Genomic DNA, 26,083 nt, shown 5'->3' on the forward strand with positions numbered 1-26,083 from the left:
GAAATGCAAATTTAACTAGATATGCTATATTTTACATGGCAACCCTATTTGAACATATCTTAGGAGTCTGCAGGATCTAGCGCTGACCTGGCTCAGCTCCTTTTGGAAACCGAAGGTCCGCTTCCTTAGAGTTACTTTGTTCCTCGAGCAGATTATTTTAATAAAAGCATCGCATTTAACCTTAGCTCTTCTGTTCCATGAAAGGCACTATCAACCAGGTGGACAGGGAGAACTGGGGAAGGACCAGAGGACTCAGAATCTCAAGCAGGGAACAGCAACCCTTGCTAGCCCTTCCTAACTGTGTTACCTTCATCTCCTGGAGCCTCTATCTTCCTCCATAAAAAACAGGGAACAATATTATGACTCTCTTCAGTATTGCTACATAATAAACAGCAGTGGGGGGGCGCCTGGGTGGTTCAGTCATTGAGCGTCTGCCTTCGGCTCAGGGCGTGATCCCAGCGTTCTGGGATCGAGCCCCACATCAGGCTCCTCCGCTGGGAGCCTGCTTCTTCCTCTCCCACCCCCCCTGCTTGTATTCTCTCTCTCTTGCTGGCTGTCTCTGTCAAATAAATAAATAAAATCTTTAAAAAAAAAAAAACAGCAGTGGGCTGATTTACATGAAAGTTTTTTTTTTATAAACTACAAAGCTCCAAACATTACAATCTAAATCTCATGGGGGAAAGTCCCATGATGCCAGAGCTGTAGACATACTGAATTTTCCCACATTTGTGCTGCTGTGATTTCCTCCGATTGTTGCTCCCATTTATCCCTTTCCCCCACAAGTGGAAAGCTACTCCACGGGCCATCGGAAAAACACCCAACACCCTTCAGGATGGTTCAGCCAAAGGTGCTGCACCCAGAAGACCAATGACAGCTAGGGAAGTCATTTCCTCCAAAAGCTTTAGGGACGGCATTCAAATAGGATTTTAATTAGACCTGAGTTTATGGGATGTCTTCTTCAATCCAGGTTGTATAAAGGGCAGCAGAAAGTAATCAATAACCAGACAAGAGTTTGGAACCAGGAAAAAAAATCAATTGAATTAACCTCAAGCGTATGCCAATACACTTTGGCTGAATGTGTGAGTAGGGGGAAATCCCAGCTAGATTACCAAAGGGACTGTCAGCATTGTGTTAAAGCTGTGATGTCCCAACGGGGCCGAGGAGTGCTAGACACTAGGTTGAATCTTTGTAACAGCCTGCAGCAAGTGTCTGGTTCTCGGAAATTTCTAAAAGTACATATAATTTGGGGCCAGGTACTGCCTTCTCAGCAGCACACAAAGCCTAAACTCAAGAATTTTTAACAGCAGATGATTAATAAAGTCAGAAGACAAAAAAAAATATTAGCAATACAGAACACAGTCCCATTTCTTCCGTTTACAGAGCATTCCTCTCAATCAAGATTGACTAATTCAACATGAAAATCAGGAAAGGACATGAACGTGGGGTTTTCAGAAAAATAAGCGCACGAACACATGGTTAACTTGACTTATAACAGTAGAACGTAGATGAGATATCAATTCCCAGTGAGCAGACACGTAAATATGAAAAGGCTGGTCAATATCCAGTATTGGTCAGGCTCTGGGACACCTGCCACTCTCAAACACTTGTTGCCGGAAGTGTTCATGGTCTACTTTTTAAAGGATAATTTGATAATATCTGTTAAAATTGGAAGTACATCCCTCTTCGTCCAGTAATTCTGTGAATGCAAATTTACTGTATTGACATATTCACAAAAGGATACTAAAACATGTATATAAAAATACTATACGTATTTTCGAGCAGAAAATACTGTAAGAGCACTGTAAGAGCAAAAACATTGAAGCAACTGAACTGCCTTTGGTAGAGTGGGTGGGTCAGTAACGGAGCTATAGGACACGGCCCTGTGATCGTACAGCTACATCATGCAATAGGGAGCAGACATTTCAACAGAAACAGAAATGGACCAGGAATTGGGGTAGGGATGATGACAAATGCCATGCCCCCCAAGTCCAAAATATATCAGAATACATTTGGTACAAATAAGAAGGATCTGCATAAATACCTATGTGCATTTGTTGTATGTATTTCTTTGGTGGTAATCGTTTACTTTTTCTTTTCTTTTTTGAGAGATACAAAGAACATAACTGACAGTGGCCTGGGGGGAATGGGCTGGGGGTTGGGAGGTGGGCTGGGGGGCTTTTGTATTTTGGGCTTTACCTGGCTGTTCTTTAATTGCTTGGAGGGTCAGAAGCAGAGCTCCAAGGCCTCTGAACCTGGCAACGGGTGCGGAAAGACATGGTCTCTTCGTCCAAAAGCTGAGAAGAGATGCAGCGAGACATCAAAGGACTAGGATTTCTGTACAGACGAAGGCCGGCGGGCTTGCTAGTAGAGGTCACGGTGCAGCTGTAAGCACCGGCAGAAGTGACCTCCAATGGGAAGCAGGGGCCTTGACACTTAGCCGTCCGGGGGCCAGTCAGAGTGGGAGTCAGGGGAGCTTTAACTCGCTCCAAAAAGGAGGCAGACGGCTCCGAGCGTTTGCAGCGTAAGTGGCAGGGGTGTCAGGGGGCAGGTCCCGGGGGGCCTGACCTAGGAGTGGGGTCATGACAAGTTTCCTCCAGGAGGCCATGTTTGGCCTGAGCACTGAAGGAGGCCTAGGAATCGTCTAGGCACCAGCGGAGGCTGGAAAGAACCCAGGGACAGGGAACAGCATGTGTGAATGTCTGAGGCAGGGGCCGGAAGCTGAGCCCATGTGGTTGGAGCAAATCCAGTGGGAAAAGGGACACAACGAGGACACAAGGTAGGCAACGTGCTACCCTGTGGCACTTGGGGGCAAATGTGGGGTTTCATCTTGATCCCCACAGCACTGGGAAGCTTTTGTTCTGCTGTTTTGCTTTTGGTTTTGTTTTAAGCACTGGAAAGATTCTGAAGGGTGTGAATTTTATCTAGACAGGATCACTTAGCAGGTAGGGCGAAGAGGGGTCTGGGGGAGGGTAGACGAGGAAGTTTGGAGGCTCTGGCGGAGCCATCTTGAGGGATGAGGTGCCTGTGGCAGGACCAACAGAGCTGGTGCCAGAGTTGGACAAAGTTTCTGGGTGTCTCTTGTGATCTCTGCCTCAAGACGACTGCACCAGCTAGCATGCCTTCCATTCCAAGCTGCCTGGCAAGGTGATTATGGGGAGGGCACCCAAAGTGGAAAAGGTGACAAAGATCCACAGATCTGAAGACCAGTCGTGGGAGCTGCAGACTTTCTGAGACATCGGTCTGCAGCCCACATTCCCATGCACGCTCCTGGCCTCCCTCTGCTCCCAGGAGTCGGGATACACAGAGACCATGGTTATTTCCACGTTGGCATTAGACGGTAATGGCGACCAGCCACTAGAAAAGGGGCACGGATTTCCATCGCAGATACTGGCTACATTGTTAACCACCTTGCCAGCCTCTTTCTTACTTTTCATCAAGCCTTAGAGACAGGACATTCTCTTGGCAAAACTGTGAATTAGGAGAACCCGAGGTCCCAGCTTTGGAAGGTTCTCTCCTGCCCTCAGTACCTCCTCCCCTCTAGGCTGCAGACATGAGAGGCAGCAAAGGCCTGAAACTCCATGTGCACACAAGCCATTGCATAATGTGGGTGCTGTTGTGATTGATGAACTAGAAATTTTAATGTTTTACTGAATTCAACGTAACTTAGGTCACGATGCATTTTCTTAACCAATAGATCTTGAGAAAGTCTAACTTGTTACTATGGGGGGGGTTCTATGGATTTTTTAAAAGGGGTCCTTACAGTTAAGAACTATTAGTCTCGGGAAAAGGATCAGTAGACAGATGCATTTTTCTCTCAGTGAATAGTGATTGCATGCTTCCTGTGTGCAAGGCACCATTCTGAGCCTTGCAGATACTCCTGAAGGAAACGGACATAGTCCCTGTCCTCAAAAAATGTACAGTCTGCTGGGAGATCGAGGCCAGTCAACAGGCGGTTAGTGACTGGAGCACTGGAGAAAAGCTGGTGTTAGGTAGAACATAAGCAGTATGGGTGGAAATCAGGTTGAGGTTTAGGACTCGGGGACGTGATGCCTGCCACGCCTTCCTCAGGGATGTGCGTGTTGCAAGAGGAACCTCAAAGCAGGTAAACATTAACACAAAGGACTCAATTTCTGCTGGTGGGATTTCGGGAAGTATTTTGGCGGATTGCAGAAAGCCATTTAAACAGCTTGATTGGAAGACAAATGATAACCTTTGCTAAAATCATAGGCTTATTATTCAGAGTATATATGTTAATAAGCAAGATCATCAACATATTAACCAGGTAGGGTCTGACATCGATTTATAGGCTGTGCCTGGGTGATGGACTCTGTTTTCATATATTTAAAGACACATGTCTGATAATTGCATCTGTGATGCTATTAGAACGTCAAAGTAACGCTTACGGGTCTGGAATGGCGCTACTGTTTGGTGGCTATTAGCCAATCGTTGGAATTTGAACCTGACTGGCACAGCAGGGAAAGCCCAGTGATAAAATTACCAATAATAGAAAGAGAAGCCAAAATATTTTTTTTAATTTTTTTTTTCCAAAATATTTTTTTTAAATGACAAAGAATTTAGGACCTAGCTGGCTGGTGAGAGAGAGCGTGAGGCGGTGAAGCCTCACGCAGAGCTGATGGGTAGTACATGGGCTTTCTTACTTAAACTATCAATGTCCTTTAAAAAAACTGAAATCATCCTGAAGGGTATTCTTCTCAGTTAATATGACTCAAGTATATTTTGTTGTTAACGGTTATCATGCTGGAAGGTCCTCACCAAACGCCCACTGGGGACCTGTCTGCCAAGGGAACACCCAAGGATAGGTCATCCGAGTGCCACCAAGTTTGGCTTGATTGGGAAACGAGAAATGTGTCCAGACCTTCCAGAAATCTTCTGTGCCTGTATTCATCCATTGGGTTGGTGTCATAGCAAGCTTTAAGGTGAAAGAGAATGTTTCAACCGTTCATTGTAAGGCAGAAAGGTCAATGTCTGTGGAATTGATAAGCCTCCCTGTGAGGCATCCCAGATCAGTTCTGGATGGTGGAGACTTTGCTTTGGGACAAGTCGCCCCACCTGCCTAGCCTCCGTTTTCTCAGCGGGAGCGCTCACTCAGAGACTGGTTGACATAATCCCCTTGAAGCTCTGGTATCGGGGCTCTCACAGTTACTCTGTGGCAAGCATATTTAGCGTCCCGTCCTCTGGTCCTTACTTCCTTGGCTGCCCTTCTCCTCCCCTGAACGTCGGTCACACGGATGGCTGTATATGTCTAGCCAGGTTGGGCAGGGAGGACTTGTCACAGAGAAGATCAAGATTCATCAGGATCCCTTAGCTGTTTACAGACAATGGTCTGTCATTGGGTCATTCCCCGCTGGGAAGACAGGCCCTGTGTCTGCCTGTCCCTCAGGAGAGACAAACAGCATCATGCAGGTAAGGGGTCAGTTTTAGCCCTTGACATTTCACACTGGTATCTAAGTCCCAAAGAAGTAGCGCGAACATGGCCAGAAAATTGCCTGACACTGAACGAGGGTAGCAGCCAGCCTTGTCTTTGGAAAGCTAAAGAGAAGCCTGTGTTTGTTGACCAGAAGGCAGGGATCAGAGGTCGTTACTGCAGACTTCAAGTCATCAAACCACCTTTGCAGGGTGTAGTGGATGGGGGGGGGTAGGCAAAGATGGAGGCCTCCTCTCTCGGACCTCACAATCTTTTTGGAGAAATCAGACTCCTGCCGGCAGAGAGAGACCTAATTATTCCTGGTCCCTCGCGTGCTGTACGCCAGACAGTCAAGAAGCCCCCTGTGCACGAAGATCAGCAAACCCGGGCTATCGCCTTTGAGCGTTTGCGATTCCTTCACATGCTTGGACTTCACTTTCCTCAACACGATGCAAACGTATCTTGGCACCAACCTCAACATGATTGTGGACTATGGAGCCTCTGCTGGCTTTGCCCTGGCGGGACTGAGAGGCGGGTAGAGCTGGTCTCGGAGCGTCTGCTGTCTCTTGGGGCGGCCAGACTTTTTCTCCTGGGCAACCCCCAGTGCCTTTCACCTTCTCTTCAGGCACCAGAAGCTGCCATGGGACCCCACGCAGAGCCGAACCATCCCATGCTGGTGACCCTCTTGCCTCTTGTCCACTGCAGAAATCTATTAGCTGTACAGTGCTGCGAGGCTGTGGGGAACGGGCAGCCGCGGATGGAGCGATGGAGCAGCACAGACTGCAAAGGAAATGATCGGAATTGCAAATGACCCTATCTTCTGACACACAATTCCACTTTTGGGAATTTCTCCTACAGATCAGTGCAAAATTGCAGTACTTCTCATAGAGCAAACGATTAAAAACACACCAAATATCTATTAGCAAGGAACTGGTCAAATAACATAAGGTATATTCATAGAAATATTCTGGAGCCATTAAACTAATGGGAAATGTGTTGTTTGTTTTTTATTTTTTAAACAAACCTGTGAATCAATCTCAAAGATCTATGGTTCTTTAAAAACTCTTAGGACACGGGGTGCCTGGGTGGCTCGGTTAATCTTCTGAGTTTTGAACTTGACTCAGGTCTTGACCTCAGGGTCATGAGCTTGGGCCCTGGGTTGGGCTCCACACTGGGCATGGAGCCTATTTAAAAAACAAACCAAAAACCCCGAACTCTTAGAACACTCTCAAAGTTTTATTAAGTAAAAAACCCAGAATACTCAGTTGTGTGTATAACCTATTTCCATTCCAGTAGAAACAGGGAAAAGAGTAAGCTATGTCTTTATTTGTCCGGCGGGACACCTGAGACGCTGCTCAGGGAGGTTGCCATGAGAAGGACAAGGGGTGCCTGGGGTGTGGGGAGTGGTAGAGACAGCCACGTCTTCGTCTCCAAAGGCTCCTGGCTAAGTTCCAGTATGTTGGCTGAGAGTATGACCCACTCATCCATTTCCACGTCAAAATGGACGAACTGATCATAGTTCCAGCAGTAAAACAGAATGAAAAAGGATCAGAGAGCAAATGTGGTAAGATTTCTGACACTTCTTAGGAGTTGATATTATATCGACATGGCTCAAATTTGGAATTCTAGAAGGCAGCATGCGGCAGTTGAGAGGATAGATGGAGAGAGGGCACGGGGTGGGGGTTACTGTGTATTTACGTGGTATCCAGTGGCTCACGATTCCCTGCAGGCCACGTGACTTCCACAAATGTGTGTGGAAAAGAGTCACACTCAGAATTAGAAAAAAACAACTGAATAAGGTCCCCGGCTCTGCCACGTACTGGCTGTGTGACATGACCACGGCAGCTCCCTGACCCCAGTGTCCTTATCTACTGTGAGGACAGTGGCTGTGATGTTCAAACGAGGCAGCGCCTATGGCCAAGGACTTGTACGTGAGCATGAGAGTGAGATCTGTGCCGGAAGTTCTAGATACAAGCGTCCTCTGCTGCTCCCCTCTTCCGTTGGCTCTTGTTTCTTTTCCTCTGGTTTTAAGGATACGAACTCACGAGCACCTTTCACTGGACCCTGTCCCCTAGAAGCCAGTGCTGCACGGCTAGCAACTTTGTTTAGGACACGGTAATATGTGGCTTTCCGTGGCGGGCACCCGTGCCCCTTTCTCTGCTATACCCCACGTTGGTGCTGTCCATCTCCTTGCTCTTTCGTTCTTTGCTACTTCCACTAAATGGTTGCAAAGGCCCATTTAATCTGGTCTTCTCTCTCCTTTCCCAGCTCAGGGGAGGTGCTTACCTCTAACTGGGTGCCTGCTTCGAACCATTCATGGAGGCTTCAGTGAAAATGGGACCCCCCACCCCGTCCCCAAGACAGCCATTGTTAGCGGTTTCTTGTATAGACACATTATGTATATATAGGCACCTTTTAAATGTAAATCGTGGCCATAATATCTACTTTTTTTATTTTATTTTTTTATTTTATTTCACAGTGTATTCTTGAGATCACTTTATATCAGTGCACAGAGAGACTCGACTCTCTTTGGCTGAGTAACAGAATGTTGTGAATTATTAAAGTGGTTGGAGTTTTATAGGGGACTGGACATATTTCAATAAGGAAATTTACAAAATCTGCCCAAGTTGGCCTTAAGGGAAGGTAAAGGGTGATGATATATCGGCCAGCTGCAAGCAGTGATTTTGGGGGGACGTTATGTTTACACCTCATGAGACTGCTCGCTGGACCGCTTCCAGCCGCCATGCATTCCGCTGTAAGGGAGGACTGTAATTTGTTTAACTAGGTCCCTGGATGCCTTCGTTCACCTGTTGCAAGTTCAGACAACACTACCATGCAACTCTCTGCCCCAATCTGGAGCCGTGTGTCTGGTTTGAGTTAATCTGCAAGTAAATTCTCCAGGGTGCATCTCCAGAATTTTCTTAATCCAAACACAGCCGCTGCCTCTTAAAGGCCATTGTCCTGTCAGAACTCAAACTCTTTTGGAGGCTATGTGCCCCCAGAGCCAGACTGCTCCCCCTTGCTGGTGGCCTGAACTTGGCTGTCTCAGTGTGGGACGCGGGGGGCAGTCTGTGCTAGTCTATGAGGGCTGGGAACAGTGGAGTCCCGGGTCCTCCCAAGGGGCCATTTCTTCCAACTCTCTCGCTCTCATCCTTTTAAGGACTTCCTCCTCCTCTGCGTCTTTGGGGGCAGAAATCGAACTGTTGGTTCCCTCTGAGGTTGGGCTCTGGCCCCCCTGCCCCGTGTTGCCTGGCGGCTCTTATAGAAGAGGGGGATGGTCCGAGACGGCCCGGTCTTTGCTCGTGCAATAGACAGGAGTAAGATACACGATAGGTGTGATTTACAGAATGAGGGGCTCTGAATTCACTGATCTGTCCTGGGTGACACCATCCGAGAAGCCACAGCAAAACCTGGCCCGCCCTAAGCACCTAGGAGAAAACCTGACGCCTCTTTAAGGAGAAGCAAAGAAAAGCCAGCTGCTTTTCAGAGCCCGGAACACAGCTGCTCCGCTCCTGGCTCAGACTGCGGGACACCTGGTCATCTGGCACTCGTTCCTCCCTCGGGTCAGGCGAAGGGCAACACCAGGCACCCTTCCAACGATTGTAAAAATACTTGAACCTTGCAGATGCTGCTAACGAACCAGCGGAGGCCTCGCCTTGGAGCTGAGGCCCACCGAGCCCATCTGAGCGTCTCCCACGCTGGAGTTCACTTTGAAGCCACAAACACCCAGCCGCAGAGGCAGACACTTCCCAGGAACCCGCCGAAAACCCAATTTCTAACGATGTGCGACAGAACGACTATTTAATAGATGCAAATGTCACGCTTGAATATTTTTAGTCTTTCTTGGCAGTGAGTGAGTCATTTGGAGTGACAGATTGCATTCAGGGGGAGAGCAAGGATCTTACCAGAACCCCGTTCCTTCGCTAATTTATTTCATACTTTTGACTCTCGTGAACCCTCTCAGCGATTTTACAGGAAGCTGCCTGGTGCTTTCTGACACCACATCACACGCTTACCAAATCAATTCAACAGAACTGTGGCTCAGCTCCCTTTAAGGAAAAAGCAAGTGCTGAGAACTGGCCCTGCAGAATCTACTCTGCACGTTCCAAACTCCAGCCACCTTTCTAGCTCGTTTGTTTCTTTTCCTTTCGAGCTGCCTATGGCAGTTTGTTTAATTTAATGTAGTTTAATTTAATTTTATTATTATTTTTTTTAATTTTTAAAATTTTATTATTTATTTAGTGCCCTCAGACCCCAGAGGCTTTTGCTGGGAGGCTGTGTTGGCCTCTTTTTTGCACAGGTAACAGGTGAGGGAGAGCGACGGTGTGGTAATGCTCGGTCACCCTCGTTCTTCCCCCTCTGCAGGAGGAGAAAGGCTCCGAGGAGCCCAATCCAGTAGAATCGGGGTCCGAGACTTCCTCAAAGCTGTGCCCTCAAGCTTGATTAACCCGGGTAGATTTTTAAACTACCAACGTCTGGACCTCAGCCCCAGAGACTCATTAGGCGTGACACCACATCCAGCGCCATTTCTGAAGGGAAGGGGGAAGAAGGAAGGAGAAACCATGAAGAGTTCTTATGGGAGCACCTCGAAGGAAGGGATAAATCTTGTTATGGGTTCGTCCCCAGGTTCTAGCCCACCACTTGGCACACAGAAAATGCTCTGGAAAGAATACATAAAAGGCTGAATGGATGGCTGAGAATGTGAACTGGAAATCTTTGAGGACCAAAAGAGGCCAAAGAGTGTGGTGGGAAAAGTCCAACCAGCTGGGGTTTGGGTGAGTGGGCTCTGGTTTATTGGCACCATTTGCTAACTGGGTACTTTGGGCAAGAAGCCCCCCCCACCTCCCGCCCGAACTCTTAGTTTCTTCATCTACAAAGCAAGGGGTTTGGAGCAAATAATTTCTAATGTTCCTTCTCTATTTTAAAAATTCTCTGAGTAGATGGTTGCTATGCCTACCCATGGCATTTGGCCACTTTTATTGCTACATGTGTGATTCCAGTCAGCTCTGAATTGGCTTAAGCTAGAGAGCAGTTGTCCTTGAACAAGAACTCTGGGGCCATCAAAAAGAGGTTGCTTGGTGACGGTTTGTGCAGTGATGACAGACACCCAGTGCAAGGGGAGAAGGCAGAGTGTTCCAGAACATTCTCTGATGTCCATGGTAATTCCATGGTGGGTGGATGGGGATGGGGAGAGAACACAGAAGCTGAGAGCATTTCTTTTTTGATGTGAGCTGTAGGTGTGCTGGTAGAAACATGGAAACCAAAGCCGGCTTCAGAGACTTAAAAGTCAAAGTTGACTTTTCTCTTGACCCAGCTCCCTTCAGCATTGCCCAACTCTCTCTAAACACTGGTGAACGGCTGTTTATGTGCGGATGAAGAAAAGCTCTCTGTTGACTTTATTTCCAAACCCTGCCTTTTGGAATTGACACAAGAGGAGGGCAAACTGCTCACCAGGCTTGACCATCCAGTCAGCTGGCTCCAACTCCCTCTCCCAGCTTTCTGGCTCCATCTCCTCAAACAAACTACAGAAACACATCATCAATAACACAGATAAAAAGCAGGGCAACATGGGCTTTGAACCCCAAGGCCAAAAGGCTGATTGCAAACTGGTCAGCTTCTCTCTGGGGCTGCCAGCCCCCAGGGGTGAAAGACCAATGTTCCCCTCCTTCCCTTAGCCCCACCCTGCATGGTCCGGTCCCCAAGGGCGGGGGACCAGGGCGTGATCTGCACACCCAGGGATGCTTCCTCAGTACTCCGCGTGGCCAAAGTCTCAGCTTTGCGGTGGGGGCAGGTGGACGGAGGCTGTAGCTTGGGACAGATACCTGAATCCATGCAGAGGCAGTATTCCTTTCCGGTTAAAGCCCAAACGCTGGAGCCAGACATCTTGGCTGGTCTCTCACAAGCTCTGTGACCTTGGATGAGATTTTCTTTACCCTCTCCTTACCTTCCTTTTTCCATCTGAAAAATGGGAATAATAATGCACCTACCTAGAAAGGTCGTTTGGAGGATTAGCTGTGTTCTTCTTTCTAAAGCAACTTAGAACCCTGCCTGGCTTATGGGGTGTTTCAAATAAACCAGTGGTTCTCGAACTCCAACACGAATAAGAATCCCCTGGGCAAGAGTGGAAATGGAATCTCCAGGGCTGCACTTTCTGGGTGGCTTTGGGTGAGAGGTTCTTGGCTTGGTCAGCACTGTCTAGTCCCTGCTGTGCCAGCAGGACCCTGATTCCCCTAAGGCTGGCCTGGTTGCCCTGTGGCCTGCTTGAGTCTTCGTAGATGGCTGTCCGGTGTGCGCTGCCGAGTTCTTCCTCTTGACCAGCTGATCTTCTAAATTTCAGCTCAAAGAGTATCTCCTCCAAGAAAAATTCCTTACCTGACTTTTTGACAGATCTCTGGGCAGGGGCACAAGCCCTTCTGTGCCATTCCAAAATTCAGCTTTTATAAATGTGAAAGCAATCTCGGGGCGCCTGGCTGGCTCAGTCTGAAGAGCATGCGACTCTTCAACTCGGGGTTGTGAGTTCGAGCCGCACGCCGGATGTAGAGATGACGCAAACAAATAAATAAGCTTTAAAAAAAGAAGAAGAGAACAATCTCACTGGGGGCATTTGATGGCAAAAACCGGACCTGAACTGACATGAGGCTATTTATAGTTTTTATTTATTCCACTTGATGTAGGTATTCAAATACTTGGCCGTAGAAATATTAGTGGGTGTGATGACAGCATGCGGCCCCAGACTCTACCAGCAGTGCTGATGGTGCATGGGGGCACAGAACACATGCTTTTCTAAAATACAAAAAAAAAAAAAAAAAAAATCTGCCTTCCAAAATAAAGCTGTTCCCAAAAGTATCGGGTTGTGGGTCTGTAGCACGTTCTGCTCTGACTATTGGCTTTCTCTTCTGCCTTGCCACTGAATGCAAAATCTTAAGAGCAAAGGTTTGGTATAAATAATGATCAGTTAGTATTACTTGAATGAATGAAGGAATGAATGAATGCTCTCTTATAGGGAAACTGTACCTGTCTTTCTTAGCCTCTGGGACATGCCCCACCACTCCATGATATTTGTGGAAGGGTTTGTAAAGCTAATTTCACGTGGCTCTGTGTTTCTTCCTCCTCGGGGCCAGGACTGCAACGGCGTAGACTGTCCCCAAGTTGGAATGAGTAGGGTCTGGGTAGACTGTGTTCGAGAACAGCTAGACTCTTCCACGCTCCATTTCTTTGAGCAGGGTTTTGAAAAAGAGGGAGCATTTCTGGGCCACTGGCTTGTCTTTTAATAAAAGAACTTTCCAGGATTGGGGGGATGAGTCAAAGTCTTCACTCTTGAGATTCTCTTTTCCTTCTCCTTCCCCAAGATCAAGCTCCATCTGTAGAATATCGAGGAGAGGAAGCTCCACCAGACCGTCCCCCCCAATCCAGACTCAATAAGGGCAAGAAGTCCAGGGCAGGACAGTGGGAAAGACACCATGGCAGCTCCCAACCGAGTTCTTAGGAGAGGAGAGGATGTGGAGGCCTGGGTAGAGTTATGAGCGAGCTGGCTCCCAGTGTGCATGAGTTAAAGACCCCACCGGGGATATATTGTGACAAGGTGGAGAACAGTTACATTCTAAGTCAAGAAAGATGGATAATTACTAGATAAATCAAGCTCAAATCTCATGTTGGTCCAAACTGCCTGTGGTCACGAGCAGAGCTTGGTCAGCACCCAGGGGACACCGCTGAGCAGCCACCGGAAGTCACTCGCCAGGCACCTCTGCATGGACAGCCGAGTGTGGCCGAGACACCTGCAGGCCTCCGAGGAGACTGCCAGCTCTCGAGAACTAAAGTGTGGCTTATACCATGGGGCTTGAAGGTCACGTCGGAAAGGACGGGAAGCAGAGCGAAAAGGCAACACTTGCATTGCTCATTGGCGAGCGTCTGAGACAACGAGGAGTGCTGGAAGGCACCAGAACGCTCGCGCCGAGGCTGTGTGACTCTCTTACTTAGCAGACCATTTTCGGGTTTCAGTGTCTTTTGCTGACTCCTGGTTTCCTCTCTTGTTCTTTTGCCAGAGACCCCAAATGCCTTTTTTACAGACAACTGGGTCCCTCTTCAGGGTCATGAGGTGGAAGGCGCTCGCCAGCCTGGCCAATGTGTGGCTATTATTCAGGAGTGGACAGAGGCAGGAAAGGGTGAGGATTCTCGACACTGTATTCCGCAGACAACGTCCAAGCTCACTGTAACCAGCAGCTTCACCCCATTCCCCAGACCCCTGTCCAGTTCCTTTTAGGCCAGCTTTCTGGAGCCTCTAGGGTATGGGGCGCACTATAAGGCACTGTGCCATCAGGTGGGTTGTGGGGTGTGTAGGAAGGGGACCAGTAGACAAACTCAGGAGTCAGGGAGGGCCAAACACTTCACGTTCAGGGGAGGGGTGGAACTTCATGAGCTGGGGGCACCAGGAAGGGCTTTGTTGGTGAGGTGACATCCGAGCTGGCCTCAGAATTTTCAGTAGAGTTGGATGGGTGGGAAGGTCGCTCCTAGTAGAGAGAACAGGGTGAACAAAGGAAGAAGGGAGGAAAGCAAGGGGTGTGTGGGAGCTGGTCTATGGAAGGTGACTATAGGGGCAGAAAGGGGAGGTGAGTCTGAACCTGACCATGGCTTGGAGTGCTTGGCTAAGGAGTTGAGAACGTCACCGCTGGGTGGGCACTGGCAGCCATTGAGGGATTTCTGCTGGGGACAGAGGTGAGTAAAGCTGGGCTGTGTGTGCACTGGATTGGGAACGGGGAGAGGAGGAAAGGGTGTGCCCAGTCAGGAGGTTACTGTCATGACTGGGACAGAGTTTCCGAGGCTAGTCAGGGGAGGTGAGGGTGCAGATCCTGAGCTGGTCAGGGTGTTCCTGCTGTCCTCCGCCCCTCCCCCTTCTCCCTGAGCACCCCCCGTCCACCCCCACCTCTACTGAGATCACCAGTGTCGCCCTCACCGCCAGTTCCAGCGGTCATGCCTCAGTCCTCATCTTGCGGACCCAGCACAGTACAGATCCCGAGACAGGGTTACATCCCGAGAAACCCAGCAGGAGTTGAGGTTAGCATTAAGTCCAACATGCACTGACTACACTAGCTGCGGTCCATCAGAGCTTGGCCGGGCCCCCCTTACCCGTGCCCCGAACACCTCCGAGCCCGCCTTTGGGCAAAATCCTCGCTCGCAGAGCCTGGTTGACAGTCAGGAGCCGATGTCTCCTGCGCCGCGCTGACTCCCGCACAGAGGGACGGACAGAGCGCGTGTGGGCGCGGATGGGGGGCGGTGGGTCCCTCGTTGACCCTCATGCTCGCTGGCTGACGGGGACCCAGGTCGCTGCCGCCCGCCCGGAGTCACGAGAGAGGGTCCCACCGCATGTCACTGGCTCCGGGCAGGACTCACATTCAAACCGCCAAGCACTGCTTCCAGTGAACGCATAAGGCGTTTGCATCGAAGTCGAACAGTCGGGAAGGTCTGTAACCGACACGCATGGTCTCCCCACCTTCACAGATAAGCTCTCCTCTCCCTGTTTCTGGGACCCCACTGGCTCCCGGTTTTCCCCCCAGCTCTCTGGGCCACTCCAATCCTGATGGTCTCATCTTCCAATCCTGAGCCCCTCCTTTTCAGTCTCGGAGCTGTAAATTGCATTGACATGCTGACGGCACTTATTGATATCTCCGGGCTGGACCTCTCCCTGAACTTCCATGTTCGACTTGCTACTCGACCTCTTCACATGGACGTCTATCAGGTGTCTCATGTTAGCCTATTCAAAAGGGCCTCGACCTTATTCCCCTAATCCCGCTTAGAGCCTTCGTGTTTCTGTTCCTGCATCTGCAAGTGTGCTTCCCCAAGTGGCCACACGGCTCACTCTCTCAGCCCCATGAGGTCTTCACTTTGACCCACCCCGTCTAGATTTGGACCCTTCTACGCTACCTTAAGCCTTCCCCTGCTTGCTTTCCATTCGTGGCTTCATCAACATTGAATGTATCATACATTTTATTTATGTATATGTTTCCTATTTGTTTGCCTACATTAGAATAGATATTTCCTCGTGGAAAGGATTTTTGCTGTTTCATTTGTAATTGCTGTATTCTTAGGCACTACAAGTATGTGGTACATGGCAGCTGCTCAGTGCATGTTTGCTGAATGAATGAATGGAAAACTGAACTTTGTCCCTCTTCGGACTTGGGGAGCAAAGCCATACGGAGGAGCAAAGCCATACGGAAGAGCAAAGATGAAGCTCCAATGTGGATGCCTGGAAGAAACCAGAGTACAGTTCCCAGAAATGTAGAAGAAGGGAGAAGAAGTTTGAGAGAAGTGTGAGTTTAGATCGGGATGTGTCGAGATTTTGGATAGGAGAGTGGAGGGCTCTGGGAGGGGGAAGGGGTACATTTGGTAATTGCACGCACAGAGGTGATGACTTTAAACCCCAAGAAGAGGAGGAGGAAGAGAAGGTGGATGGGGTGGTGGGGGGAGAAAAAGAGAACCAAGAGCAAATTATGGGGGAACATCATTTAGGGGAGGAGAAAAACTAGGAGTAGTCAGAGAGGGAGAGAACAATCAGGAAGGTGAAATGTCATGGAAACCAAAGAGCATTTCAAGAAAGAAGCAAGGGTTGTAGCATTGAACACCTCCCAACGAGGGGAGGATGAAGACTGGGGAAGGGCTAGAAGTGGCCACCCAGAGACCTGCTGTCCTATTGCCCAAACACCCCACATGGCCTCAGTGCCAGGCAGGAGTACAATGGGAACTGATGGAAATTCCGCATGTAGCAGAGTGAGCCGCTCGGAGCTTTGCTGGAGGCAGCCTAAGAGCAGTGCGGGTTGGCCGGGAAGGGGAGACGAATAAAGAGGACGCACCCTTTAGGAGGATCCCGCAGGTGTCCTGACTAAAGGGAGCTCTGGAAGCTGACTTAAGGCCAGGTAGGCTTCAGTGTTCAACGTGTAGAGCAAGAAAACGACTGGCCCAAGGTCCCTGGGCTTCCCAGCCCCTCAGCGTGGGTATGACCACTGCTCTCTCCATGTCACCAGCAGTGGCTATTTCCCAACGCTGTGGCTCTCCAGCCTCAGCTAATATTTGTCTCTCATTGATCTAGTCGCCAGCCTGTTACTCTTTAACTGGAGTCCAGGGTTCAAAGGCCTGACTTTGTTTAAACACTCATTACATTGGGGAGGGCATGTCCCCCTGATAATCTCAACTGATGAACAAGCAAGGATCTTCTAAGTCAATATAGACCGCAGAGAAGGCAAGAGGGGGTGGGATCGGGGGGGTAGGAGTGGGAAGACCCTTCTGGCAGAGGAGCCCTGAGAATTTGTAAGAGAGCTAAGTAACTAGTTCTCAAAAGACCAATCCCAAACCCAAACTTTCTGCCACAAGCAATATTAAATATGTTATATGTTAATACCTAAAATCCTTTACGGAACAGAAACTCTTTAAAAAATATATAGCGACATCCTCGTGCTCCGCTGGATACTTCTTGGGAGCAGAGACACCAGCCCTCAGTCTCTGGTCCTCTCTGGCCCTTTGACTCTGTTGTGTTGCCCTGGAAGGTATCTGGAAAATACGCCCTTGCTTCTGAGGGTGGAGAGAGCTCTGTCCTGTGGCAGGCGGAGAAGCGGTGTGGCTTCCTTTGAGTGCCTGGGGTGGGGGCTGCTCCTGAGCCCAGGCTGGCTTTTCACGGGTGGTGTCCCTTATACACAATGAATTCTATGTCCTGAAGCAGAGCCCCTGCCCTCAAAAACCCTCCTCCATTCAGTTCGGTGAGGCCTAAATGCCATCATTTCAGTCTTTATTCCTTTGGGTTTAAGCTGAGCATCTCCTTTGGAACCCATTAAAATGAAAATACTTCTGGAAGGGGCCATGCATTTGGTCTGATCTGTCACATCTGAGTGTAACCGAGTGTACCGGCTCTTCCCTCGGAGAGGAGGTTGGTGGAGGGGTGGCGGAGGGGCGGGAGAGAGCAGGGGTTGCGGCCAGACGGGCTGGGCTCAGATCACCGCTCTGGAAGCCTCTCAGCCTCTCAGTCTGTCTCCCTCACATGCAGCTTGGGCCTGCTGATACCGGCCTCCTGAGGCTGGTCTGGAGATTCCTGGGAAGTACCAGTAGGAAGATCCTAAGCGAGTGAACTGAGGACTCCAGAAGCTTGGCAAAGGGCAGGCGGCCGCCATCCCATGGGGACATTCCTCTGTAAGGGATGCTGGTGGCTGGAGAGACACTAGGGCAGAGTGTGACTTCATGTGCCCAAACTCCTTCCCCTTGCATCTGGGCACCACCAGGGGTCTCCCAGCCTCCTTTGCAGTCAGGTAAGGCCACGTGAGTGACGTGTGGCCAAGGCGAGGTGGGCAGTAGGGATATTCCCCCTCCAGAGCTGGCCGACCCACCGTTCTCCACACGCTCCCTTCAGCCTCTGCCCGTGGGCTGCAGAGGACCCTGCCCCATGGGATGGTGCACCAGTGAGGGAGGGTGCCTGAGTTCCCGAGGGGCTCCTGGAGCAGAGTGTCACCTCTAACCTACACAGGCCATGAGGAATAAACCTTTATCATACTGAGCCAACTTGCCCTGATACGCTCTTGCCTTCTTCCCTCTCAGGACACATCCATGAAGAAGGGGGCCCGGGAGCTGGGGAGCGATCCAGGCCACCCTCTCCCATCTTGAGGCACTGGTGACCGACTACAGCAAAACGTGCCTGGATTTCAACCTGTAAGTTTGAGATGATCGTTGCATGTAAACAATAGGCTTGAACATCCTACAAGGTGATTGTGTGTATATGGAAAGTGGAGATTTTCATGTTATTTATGAAATGGGGGATACTATTTGGGTATTAAACGATCATCTTTTTCATTCGTGATGACCTGTGGCTTCCTATTCATTGACTTAATGGGTTTCATGGCTCCAGGGCAGTGTAGACTACCAGCTAGAATTTAAAAAGTCACTGTAACAAATCTCACGGTTTCATTTCTGTGAAATCCAAGAACAGGCAAAACTAATCTATGGTGCAAAAAAAATTCAGAACAGCGGTTGCTGGCGGGGGGTGGGGGTGGGGGTGGAAGGGCACCAGAGTGGAGACTGGCCAGGAGCAGACACAAAAGAACTTTCTGGGGCAATGAGAATTTGGGTTACACAGGTGCACGCATTTGTCAAAACTCGGTGAACGTACACTTAAGATTTACTTCTTTGTATGTGAATTTACCTCCGTTAAAAAGGCGACAAGCGGGTCCAAAATGGTGTCACTTATGCTAAGCAAACCAAGAATACCTAACTGCAGTCTCTCCCCTCCCCCTGCTCCCAGGAATGTGACCTTTTAACCAGCTAACCTGGAACTTCCCGGTCAGCTCTAGTAGGCAATTCACTGATAGACCCCTTCCCTTTAGGAGGGTGGCTTGCCTGTCACAATGCATTCTTTGTCAATAACGTCTTTTCCCCCACCCCTCTCTGCCTTTAAAAACCTTCCATTTTGTACTGTTCCTTGAAGCTCCTTTCTCTTTGCTAGATTGGATGCTGTCTGATTCATGAATCATTTGGTAAAGTCAATTACATCTCCAAATTTACCCAGCTGAATTTTTATTTAAGACCTCAAAAGAAAAAAAAATCTAAACGATAAAATCTAGTTAATGTTAGGCATGCTAAAGTATTTGGGGGAAGAACAGCATGCCTGCAATTTACTTTGCAATGCTCCAGTAATTTACAACGGCTTAAAGGATCGCTAGAGAAGAACAGGGTAACACAAGCAGAGTAAAATGTAACGGCAGAACTAGGGGGTGGGGGTCCTGGTGTTTACTCCACAGTTCTTTCAACTTTTCTGAATGTTTTCGAAACAAAACGTTGGAGGGGGAAAAAAACAAAAAGGCTTGCTTTGGGACTCAAAGCTGACCGTCCAGTCCTAAGGAAAATGGCATTATTAGGCTCTGCCAAGAGGCGAGCGATCTTTGTCCATTCTTAAAGCTTCTCAAAGCTGCTCTTTACTTATCCAGAGCAAAGTCAAGACGATTCAGAGCTTCTACCTTTAGCCTGTGTGGTTATTCAGTCTGGACCAGGCCAAGGAGGCCTGAAAATGGCAGACTTCCCGATTCTGGGAAGCCTGTGTACAGCGCCCACGGCAGGGTATGGCTCAGGAACTGCCCCAAAGCAGCCTTTGCCTCTAATCCCGGAGGGCCGTGCCTCTCACGCATCACGATCTTCAGGGCTTTGTGTTTGTCTTGGCCACGTGCTTGCTGCACGCACTGCCCTACACACCTTCCAGGCCTACTTGTCTGCAAGTCAGCTATTCTCTTAGGGAAAAGCTTCCCGGAGCACTGGGGTGTGGTGAGGCCAGCAAAGAGCTTTGGGAGAACACCAGTGCCCTCCCTTCGCACCCCACTGGCTCCAAGCCCTGCTCTTGGCCGCTCTGTATCCTGTTCCGACAAGGGGCGACTCTCAGTCCCCACCCGTGGGCGCCCCCCAGGTCATGACAACGTCCTGCAATCTGCTCATGAAGGAGTCTGTCCTGGGTCTTAGGAAAAACTCACCGTCAACTTGTTTTCCTGCCCAACTGAAGTCCTATAAAGACCCATGGAGGGTCCTCAGCCTGAGTTCTCTGGGAACTTACTGTCCTTTTCAAGAAGGGTTCTCTCCTAGGTGAGGGATCTGCCGGTGGCTTTTGTGATCTGCCCGAGGTTCCTCAGAAGCAAAGCATGGGAACGAGAAACGGGGTCACCCACGCTGGGCGCCACCGCTGTGACTGGGGCCTTGACCCGACCGAGGCACTCAGGACGCTCACGGACTGCAGAGCAGGTTAGGAGCTTAGTCACCCAGCAAGCGTGCACCTGACCCAGGATCGTTTACTCCCCTACTCACGCCACCACTCGTTTTTCCCCCCAGAAGGAACATATGCAAGTTCGGAGCCGCGCTACCCACCGGCACCTCGGACGCTGCTCACACCACCTTCCCAGCAAGACGCCACCTGTCGCTGACTGCAGAAGGACTCCATTATGCCCTGCTGGGATGTCACCTCCTGGCCGTCCCTGAGGGGACAGGTTAAGGCCATTAAGAGGAGGCTTCGTACTAAAGAGGAAACACTTTTGAGGGGCTACAGTTGTAACAGGGAATTGACGTGAGGATTTGGACAGCATCGTTCTTCTGAGAACCTCTTTGGGCTTCATGGCTGACTCTTTAACTCACATTAAATTGAGGGCTGGTGGGTTAAAAACCAGAGGTGAAGTCAGCCTTTCTAGGGATAGACTCCTGTGAATTATGCAAGTGTTATGTAAAGTCATTAATTCCCAAGCTGAACAACAAGATGACAGATGGCTAAGAACAGATGTGCAGCCCAGAGTGAGCCTTGTGTTTTGGGCAGACTTTAGTGACGTCTTAAAGGTGTGGGGCTCTGAGGGCTATTAAGGCAATGAGCTCCCTACATCGGCAGCATTTAAACCCCCAAAGCAATTAAGACAATGCATTAACGGAGAAGCTTGAAATCAGACAACACATAATACTCGATGTAGAAAACATTCCAGCTTCCATAATTCTTTATTAAATATTTGACAAGTTGTATCACTTCTTTACAACGACTTCATTTTGTCACATTACTCTTTTGCTGTCAGGAAAACAATCTACAATTTCTCTTTAGATCTCTCAAGAAAAATGAAAAGCAAAAAAGGATTTGTTCCTAAACAAAACTTTTCCTGTATCAAATTCAACCATGTTTTAAAGCCATTCTGATTGTGAAAAGGAGCGTTATCCGGAAGTTGTCTTTAAAAAATTTCAAAGCAGTTTGGTTTGTAATCACCGTATCAAATAGTACTTGGCTTTGTATTATTAGGGGGTGGGGTTTATAATAAAAAGTTACGAAACATTGAGAATTCATTCGGAATGCTTGAAACTCTTTTCACCTCAAAAGTCACTTTTTTTTTTTCATGTTTCATTTGGTAAAAGATCCTGAATTATGGAATGACAGCATATTAGCATCATTTTCCTGGGGTCCCTCTCGGGCTCTGAGGGTCAGAAATCTCGGGACACAGCTTGGAGGAAACTGTAGAAGAATTAAGCTCTCACTCCCTTTCGAAACCAGATTACTCGAGAAAGGTGTAAAAATGCTATACAAATATATACATATATATTTGGACAGCATATGTACGTATATGTGTATATACATCTCACATAAGTAGTAGTAAAGGAAAACAAAGTTACGCAAAGTTAACACGACGGAAACCGTGACAATCTTGGTGAGATCAGTCTGAGTGAAAGGGCGAACTGGCGTATATAGAACACAGATGTCAGCGGACACGGGGTTACGGTCATCAGAAAGGCTTTCAATGCTCTGATGCGAGGCTGAGATGCAGTACAGAGAGGTTTGTAGCCAATGCTGTTAGATTTCTACTGAGACTCCTTAGAAACACAAGCCCAATGAACAAGAAGACATGCATTTTAAACATGCGTTGCTCTGCGCACAACACCTTTCACCAAGGATAGATGTCTAATGACAAGGTTTTCTTGGAAAACTTCATACAGACAGAAAGCTATCCTTTTCTGAAATAAAACATTACACAAGCTCACGTCCTACTGCTACAGCATTGTTTCTGACACTGAAAACACTCTAGGGGTGGGGGTGTGCGTATGCGAGTGTATATACACTGTTCATTAAGGCTTAGACAAATTAAAAAGTGGTCCAAAGTATTATCACATTGTCTTCCCAGTTTTAAAATCTAAAGTACAAAGTGGAGTTCATAAGGATTTTTAAAAATGCATCTTAGACCCGAAATTGGCAGTTTTGACATGATTTCTCAGGATGTACCCCAAAGCCTGAAGGAGACAAGAGGTAGTGCTGGATTTCCTGGGGGCCAGGAAGGGAGCGGACCAGGCAGGCATCCTACCAGGCAGGCACCCTACGCAGCAGCGCCCCCTACTGACAAGGCAGGAAATGATACCAGACAGTAGTGCCCTCCTCTCCCCGTCAATAAGGGGGGTGCAGAGCAAAGAGGAAAAGAAAGAGGGTGGCTAGCACAGCGGGGAGGGCACTAGAGAACTGATTAACCCATGCTCTCTATAGATTTTTTAAAAGTTCAGAGGTGAGATACAAGACTCAGGAAAATGCTAGACTCAAGTTAACTGTTGGAACAATTAGTCATTTGCTGCATACGAACTTGGCTTTCAAGAGAGCCAGTCTGGATCTGGCAAGACCACACAGCCACGGTGCATGTTGTCTATTTAACAATGTGAGATGCAGAAAGTGGTTCAAATATTTTGCCAACCATTTCTCAGAATCTGTCACTGCACCCTTATGTGGGTGGAATAACCCATGTCAGTCGCTTTAGAGCATTTGCCATCTGACCACGGGGAAAATCAGATGTTCGACCAAAGGGCCTTGTAAACAAAACTGAAAGAAGCATCTTACATTCTTGTGATTTGGTACAGACAGGACTGGCTATAGAGAAGTACATAACGGAAAATGTTTCAAAGCTGAATACGACTTTAAAGCAGACAAATGCCTCATGGTTTCCTGTTCCAGAGGCAGTCAGCAGAAAAGCAGCACACCATCTGAGGCTAATCCAGACTTTCCAAATTCGCCTGCAGTCCAACAAGGGACAGGGACAGAAACACCCAGGACCTCCAGGCAGGCGTGGTAACTCATGTCCACAGGCAGCTGTGAACTCTGGAACTAGCTTCTAACCTCGGGGCAAAATGACCCATAGTAACTGTACCTTCTTCAGGGAACTAAAAAAAAGCCAGATCTGGGTAATTTCTAAGGGAACAGAGGGCGCAGAACCCCTGGACTTGGGAGAAGTGCCAGAGGGAAGGGTAACTAGAAGAGGCAGCCCGTCCTGCCCCCCTCCCCGGGGTCTGCTGACGGGAAGGACCAGCAGCCTGCTGCTAATCGCCACCCGGACTCTGTCCTGAAGACATCGGAGAGTGGGTGTCAGCATTTAGACAAAACAAGATCTAGGACTATTCTAGACAAAGAGTGAAACACTGAGAATTGTTGAGATGAGGGAATCTCACATGGATCAAAAGCCAAACAAAACAGAAACAAACCCCAAACCGAGCGCTATCCAGCCGTCACTGAGTCCGGCATTCAGCAGCAGATGAACTGACCGGCCCGTCACAATTACAGTCTTTCAAGTATTCAAAGGGGTATAGTTCGACAATTCCTATCTGTTCCTGGCGCGGAAATGATCTCGAATTTTTCTTTCATATAAATATTTTTAACACTGCCTAATTTGCATTTACACTGAATATTCTGATTTTGTAACTATACAGTCTGTAAAATGACAGAATCCCAGTTCTTCAATTAGAATTGCGGCCTTTCTCCTCTCTGATGACATGATCACTCACAGAATCCATCCAAGCCCTGGCTTTGGCATGAGTTCTAGAAAGAAAGCCCTCTGGGCCAGGCAGGGTTACACAAAGGGGGTTTTTCCATGAGACGTTTGTTAATATATTGACTGCAGGGGGAAAAAAATCCCACGAATAGAGAAAAATAATGAGCAAGGTGGTTTTCTTCTGATCACACAACATCTAAGTTCTCTGATCACTATTGGAGATTTTTAAATCAACAGGAAAAGGGAGCCAATCCTCAGCTCTATAGGAATGCTCCTTCTCTCAAACACCTCTGATCTCTGCACCTCTTAAGACAGCTCGTTTATAACCACGAACATTCAGGGTTTTTCACAAGCCAACCAGAGCTGGGTAACAATGAATTTCTTACACCAAAAGGTCTTTCTTACATAACAAACGGGGAGGCCCCGGAACCAGGATTTTCTGCCTTATCCATGACTGACAAGAGATCAAATCTCTAGAGCTCCCTGACTGTCACGACAGGGTTTAGGACAACACAGGTTAAAAGGACAGCAGGGCTGCTGAACTCCCATGCTGCTCTCAAAACACCACGGAATTCTGCGACTAACACTCATACAAGCGGCACAGAATCCAAGCGTGCGGAACCCTCCACCCCTGCCACGGCCAGCTGAACGGCCCCACGGACCGTGGGGGTCAAACCCAAGTTCCCGCTCACTTTTAGTCCAGCACAGAACAGACAGCACTCAGGCAGGACACAGTGTCAAAGCATGCGCCATGTCCGAGGTGACGAGACCCGGTTAGATTCAGCGTGCATTCCATGAATCTGGGTGGTTGCGGAGAAACCACAGAACAACGGCTGAGGACAGGTGTGCGGGCTCAGCTTGACAGCCAGGTGTTATACACCAGCAGCCAGGTCACAACGGATCGACACTGCACCGGAAAGATGCGCGCAGGGAGAAGAAATAACCGTCACACTGAATGTCTATGGTAAAAACAAAACAAAACAAACCAACCCAAACATCAACAGAACCAGGTATGACCTCCATGGATACATAAAGTGCCTTCCGAACTGGTGCAGTGAGAACAAAAATTGGTTATTTAGCGACCATTAGCCAACGCGTACAGGTAGACACGAAACAGATGTCTGGTTTCCACAGTTTCAAATCAAGCGGTGCCACGGTTCATTCGAATGTCTCTACGACGAACAGCAAAGAAGAAAAGGTGAGAAGAGAAGGACTGTACAGCGTCAGGGAGGGGTAATTTCTCTTCTGAGAAAGGCTAGTCCAACCCTGTCTCAAAGGCGTTCTGGCACACGTAATTACTTCTAAGGGGTAATGGTGGGATTCCTTCAAGTCAACACCGAATTTGTCATGCTATGTTACAGTTCTCTCAGCCTGTAGCGAGTATGCTGAATTTGTACAAAAAGAATGTAATATCCAGTTCGTTTGCATTCTGAGTATGGAGAAAATTATCATTATGCCTAATGTTATATTTTAAATGCTCTCAAAGTACTTGTTGGTAGGAGGTTTTAGGACAAAAATCAGTCCTCCAATTCTAATAAAGTAGGGATTGGGGGGGGGCGCTCAAAGTACTTCAAAAATAAAAAATGTCACTGACATTAAACCTGGTATGAAATTCAAAAATACAAAAAAAATATGCTCACTTTTCCAAGTACACGAGACATCTTTAATTGTAATGAAATAAAATCTGAAAATCGGTCTAAATCATTTTAAAAAGTAAACATGAGTTGTAATACTATACTGTAGAGTGATTAATTCCATTCATTGTCATTATAAAGTATGTAAAATATTTATTAAGGGCTTTGCCTACAGAGGCACAACATAAATAGAATTAAGTCCTCCTGAAATGTAATTAGTGTACACGTCAACCAGTTGATAATTCGTGGTGGAAAATGCAGGAACGCGACCTGGGACCGGGCTCCCACTTCTGAACCTGGGCAAGTCACGGGCGAAGGCTCGAGAAGGCTCAGCTAAAGGAGCCACGCCCGCGGCTGCTCTTCCGCCGGGTGTCGGCAAAGTCTGTTGTTAGGCAAATGCAAAAGTGCAAGCAGGACTTGCTAGACGAACCACCACCCCGAGGCCGGGGGCCGCGCTTAATCCACCCCCTCAAATCCTTGAGCGTTTTCCACAGCCATGAGAAGCTTCTCTCGTAAATCTTCAAAGGTTTCATATGGAGGTAAGTCAAGGCGATTGAAGCTGCAGAAGTAACAGAAAGTATAGGTCAAAGGCCATCCTTGTTACCCTGCGACCCGACAGCCTCTCCTAGGGGCGGCTAAGGAGGCATTTGGTATTGGAGCAAGAGGATGTACGAGGCTTCACAACAATCCGGAGTCATCAAAAGTAAATGCCACCAACGAGACTGTCCACGCTCAGGAGGTTATAC

General features: G+C 48.4%; 1 protein-coding gene and 1 long non-coding RNA gene across 15 annotated transcripts in view; one reads left to right on the forward strand and one right to left on the reverse strand.

Annotated features, from left to right (window-relative positions):
- Positions 1-6,769: 6,769 nt before the first annotated feature.
- On the forward strand, positions 6,770-21,250 carry LOC123000885 (uncharacterized). Of its 4 annotated transcripts, none has more exons than XR_007189896.2 (6): positions 6,813-6,989; positions 15,508-15,729; positions 17,454-17,712; positions 17,999-18,109; positions 20,024-20,179; positions 20,267-21,250. It is a non-coding gene; the product is annotated as an uncharacterized LOC123000885 (long non-coding RNA). The 4 variants fall into 4 exon arrangements; XR_006409246.3 differs by lacking the exon at positions 6,813-6,989 and adding an exon at positions 7,251-7,540; XR_008959800.1 differs by lacking the exon at positions 17,454-17,712 and having other exon boundaries at positions 6,770-6,989.
- NEDD4L (NEDD4 like E3 ubiquitin protein ligase) overlaps positions 20,896-26,083 on the reverse strand; it is a 332,508-nt gene continuing 327,320 nt past the window's right edge. For all 11 annotated transcript variants that reach the window (XM_057313368.1, XM_057313371.1, XM_057313369.1 and 8 more), the window contains one exon: positions 20,896-25,896. In XM_057313368.1, the coding sequence (XP_057169351.1) occupies positions 25,794-25,896 (103 nt within the window). In that variant the 3' untranslated portion in view covers positions 20,896-25,793. The remainder of the gene's footprint in view (positions 25,897-26,083) is intronic.

This window comes from Ursus arctos, unplaced genomic scaffold (assembly GCF_023065955.2).
Source record: "Ursus arctos isolate Adak ecotype North America unplaced genomic scaffold, UrsArc2.0 scaffold_17, whole genome shotgun sequence".
Classification (NCBI taxonomy): domain Eukaryota; kingdom Metazoa; phylum Chordata; class Mammalia; order Carnivora; family Ursidae; genus Ursus; species Ursus arctos.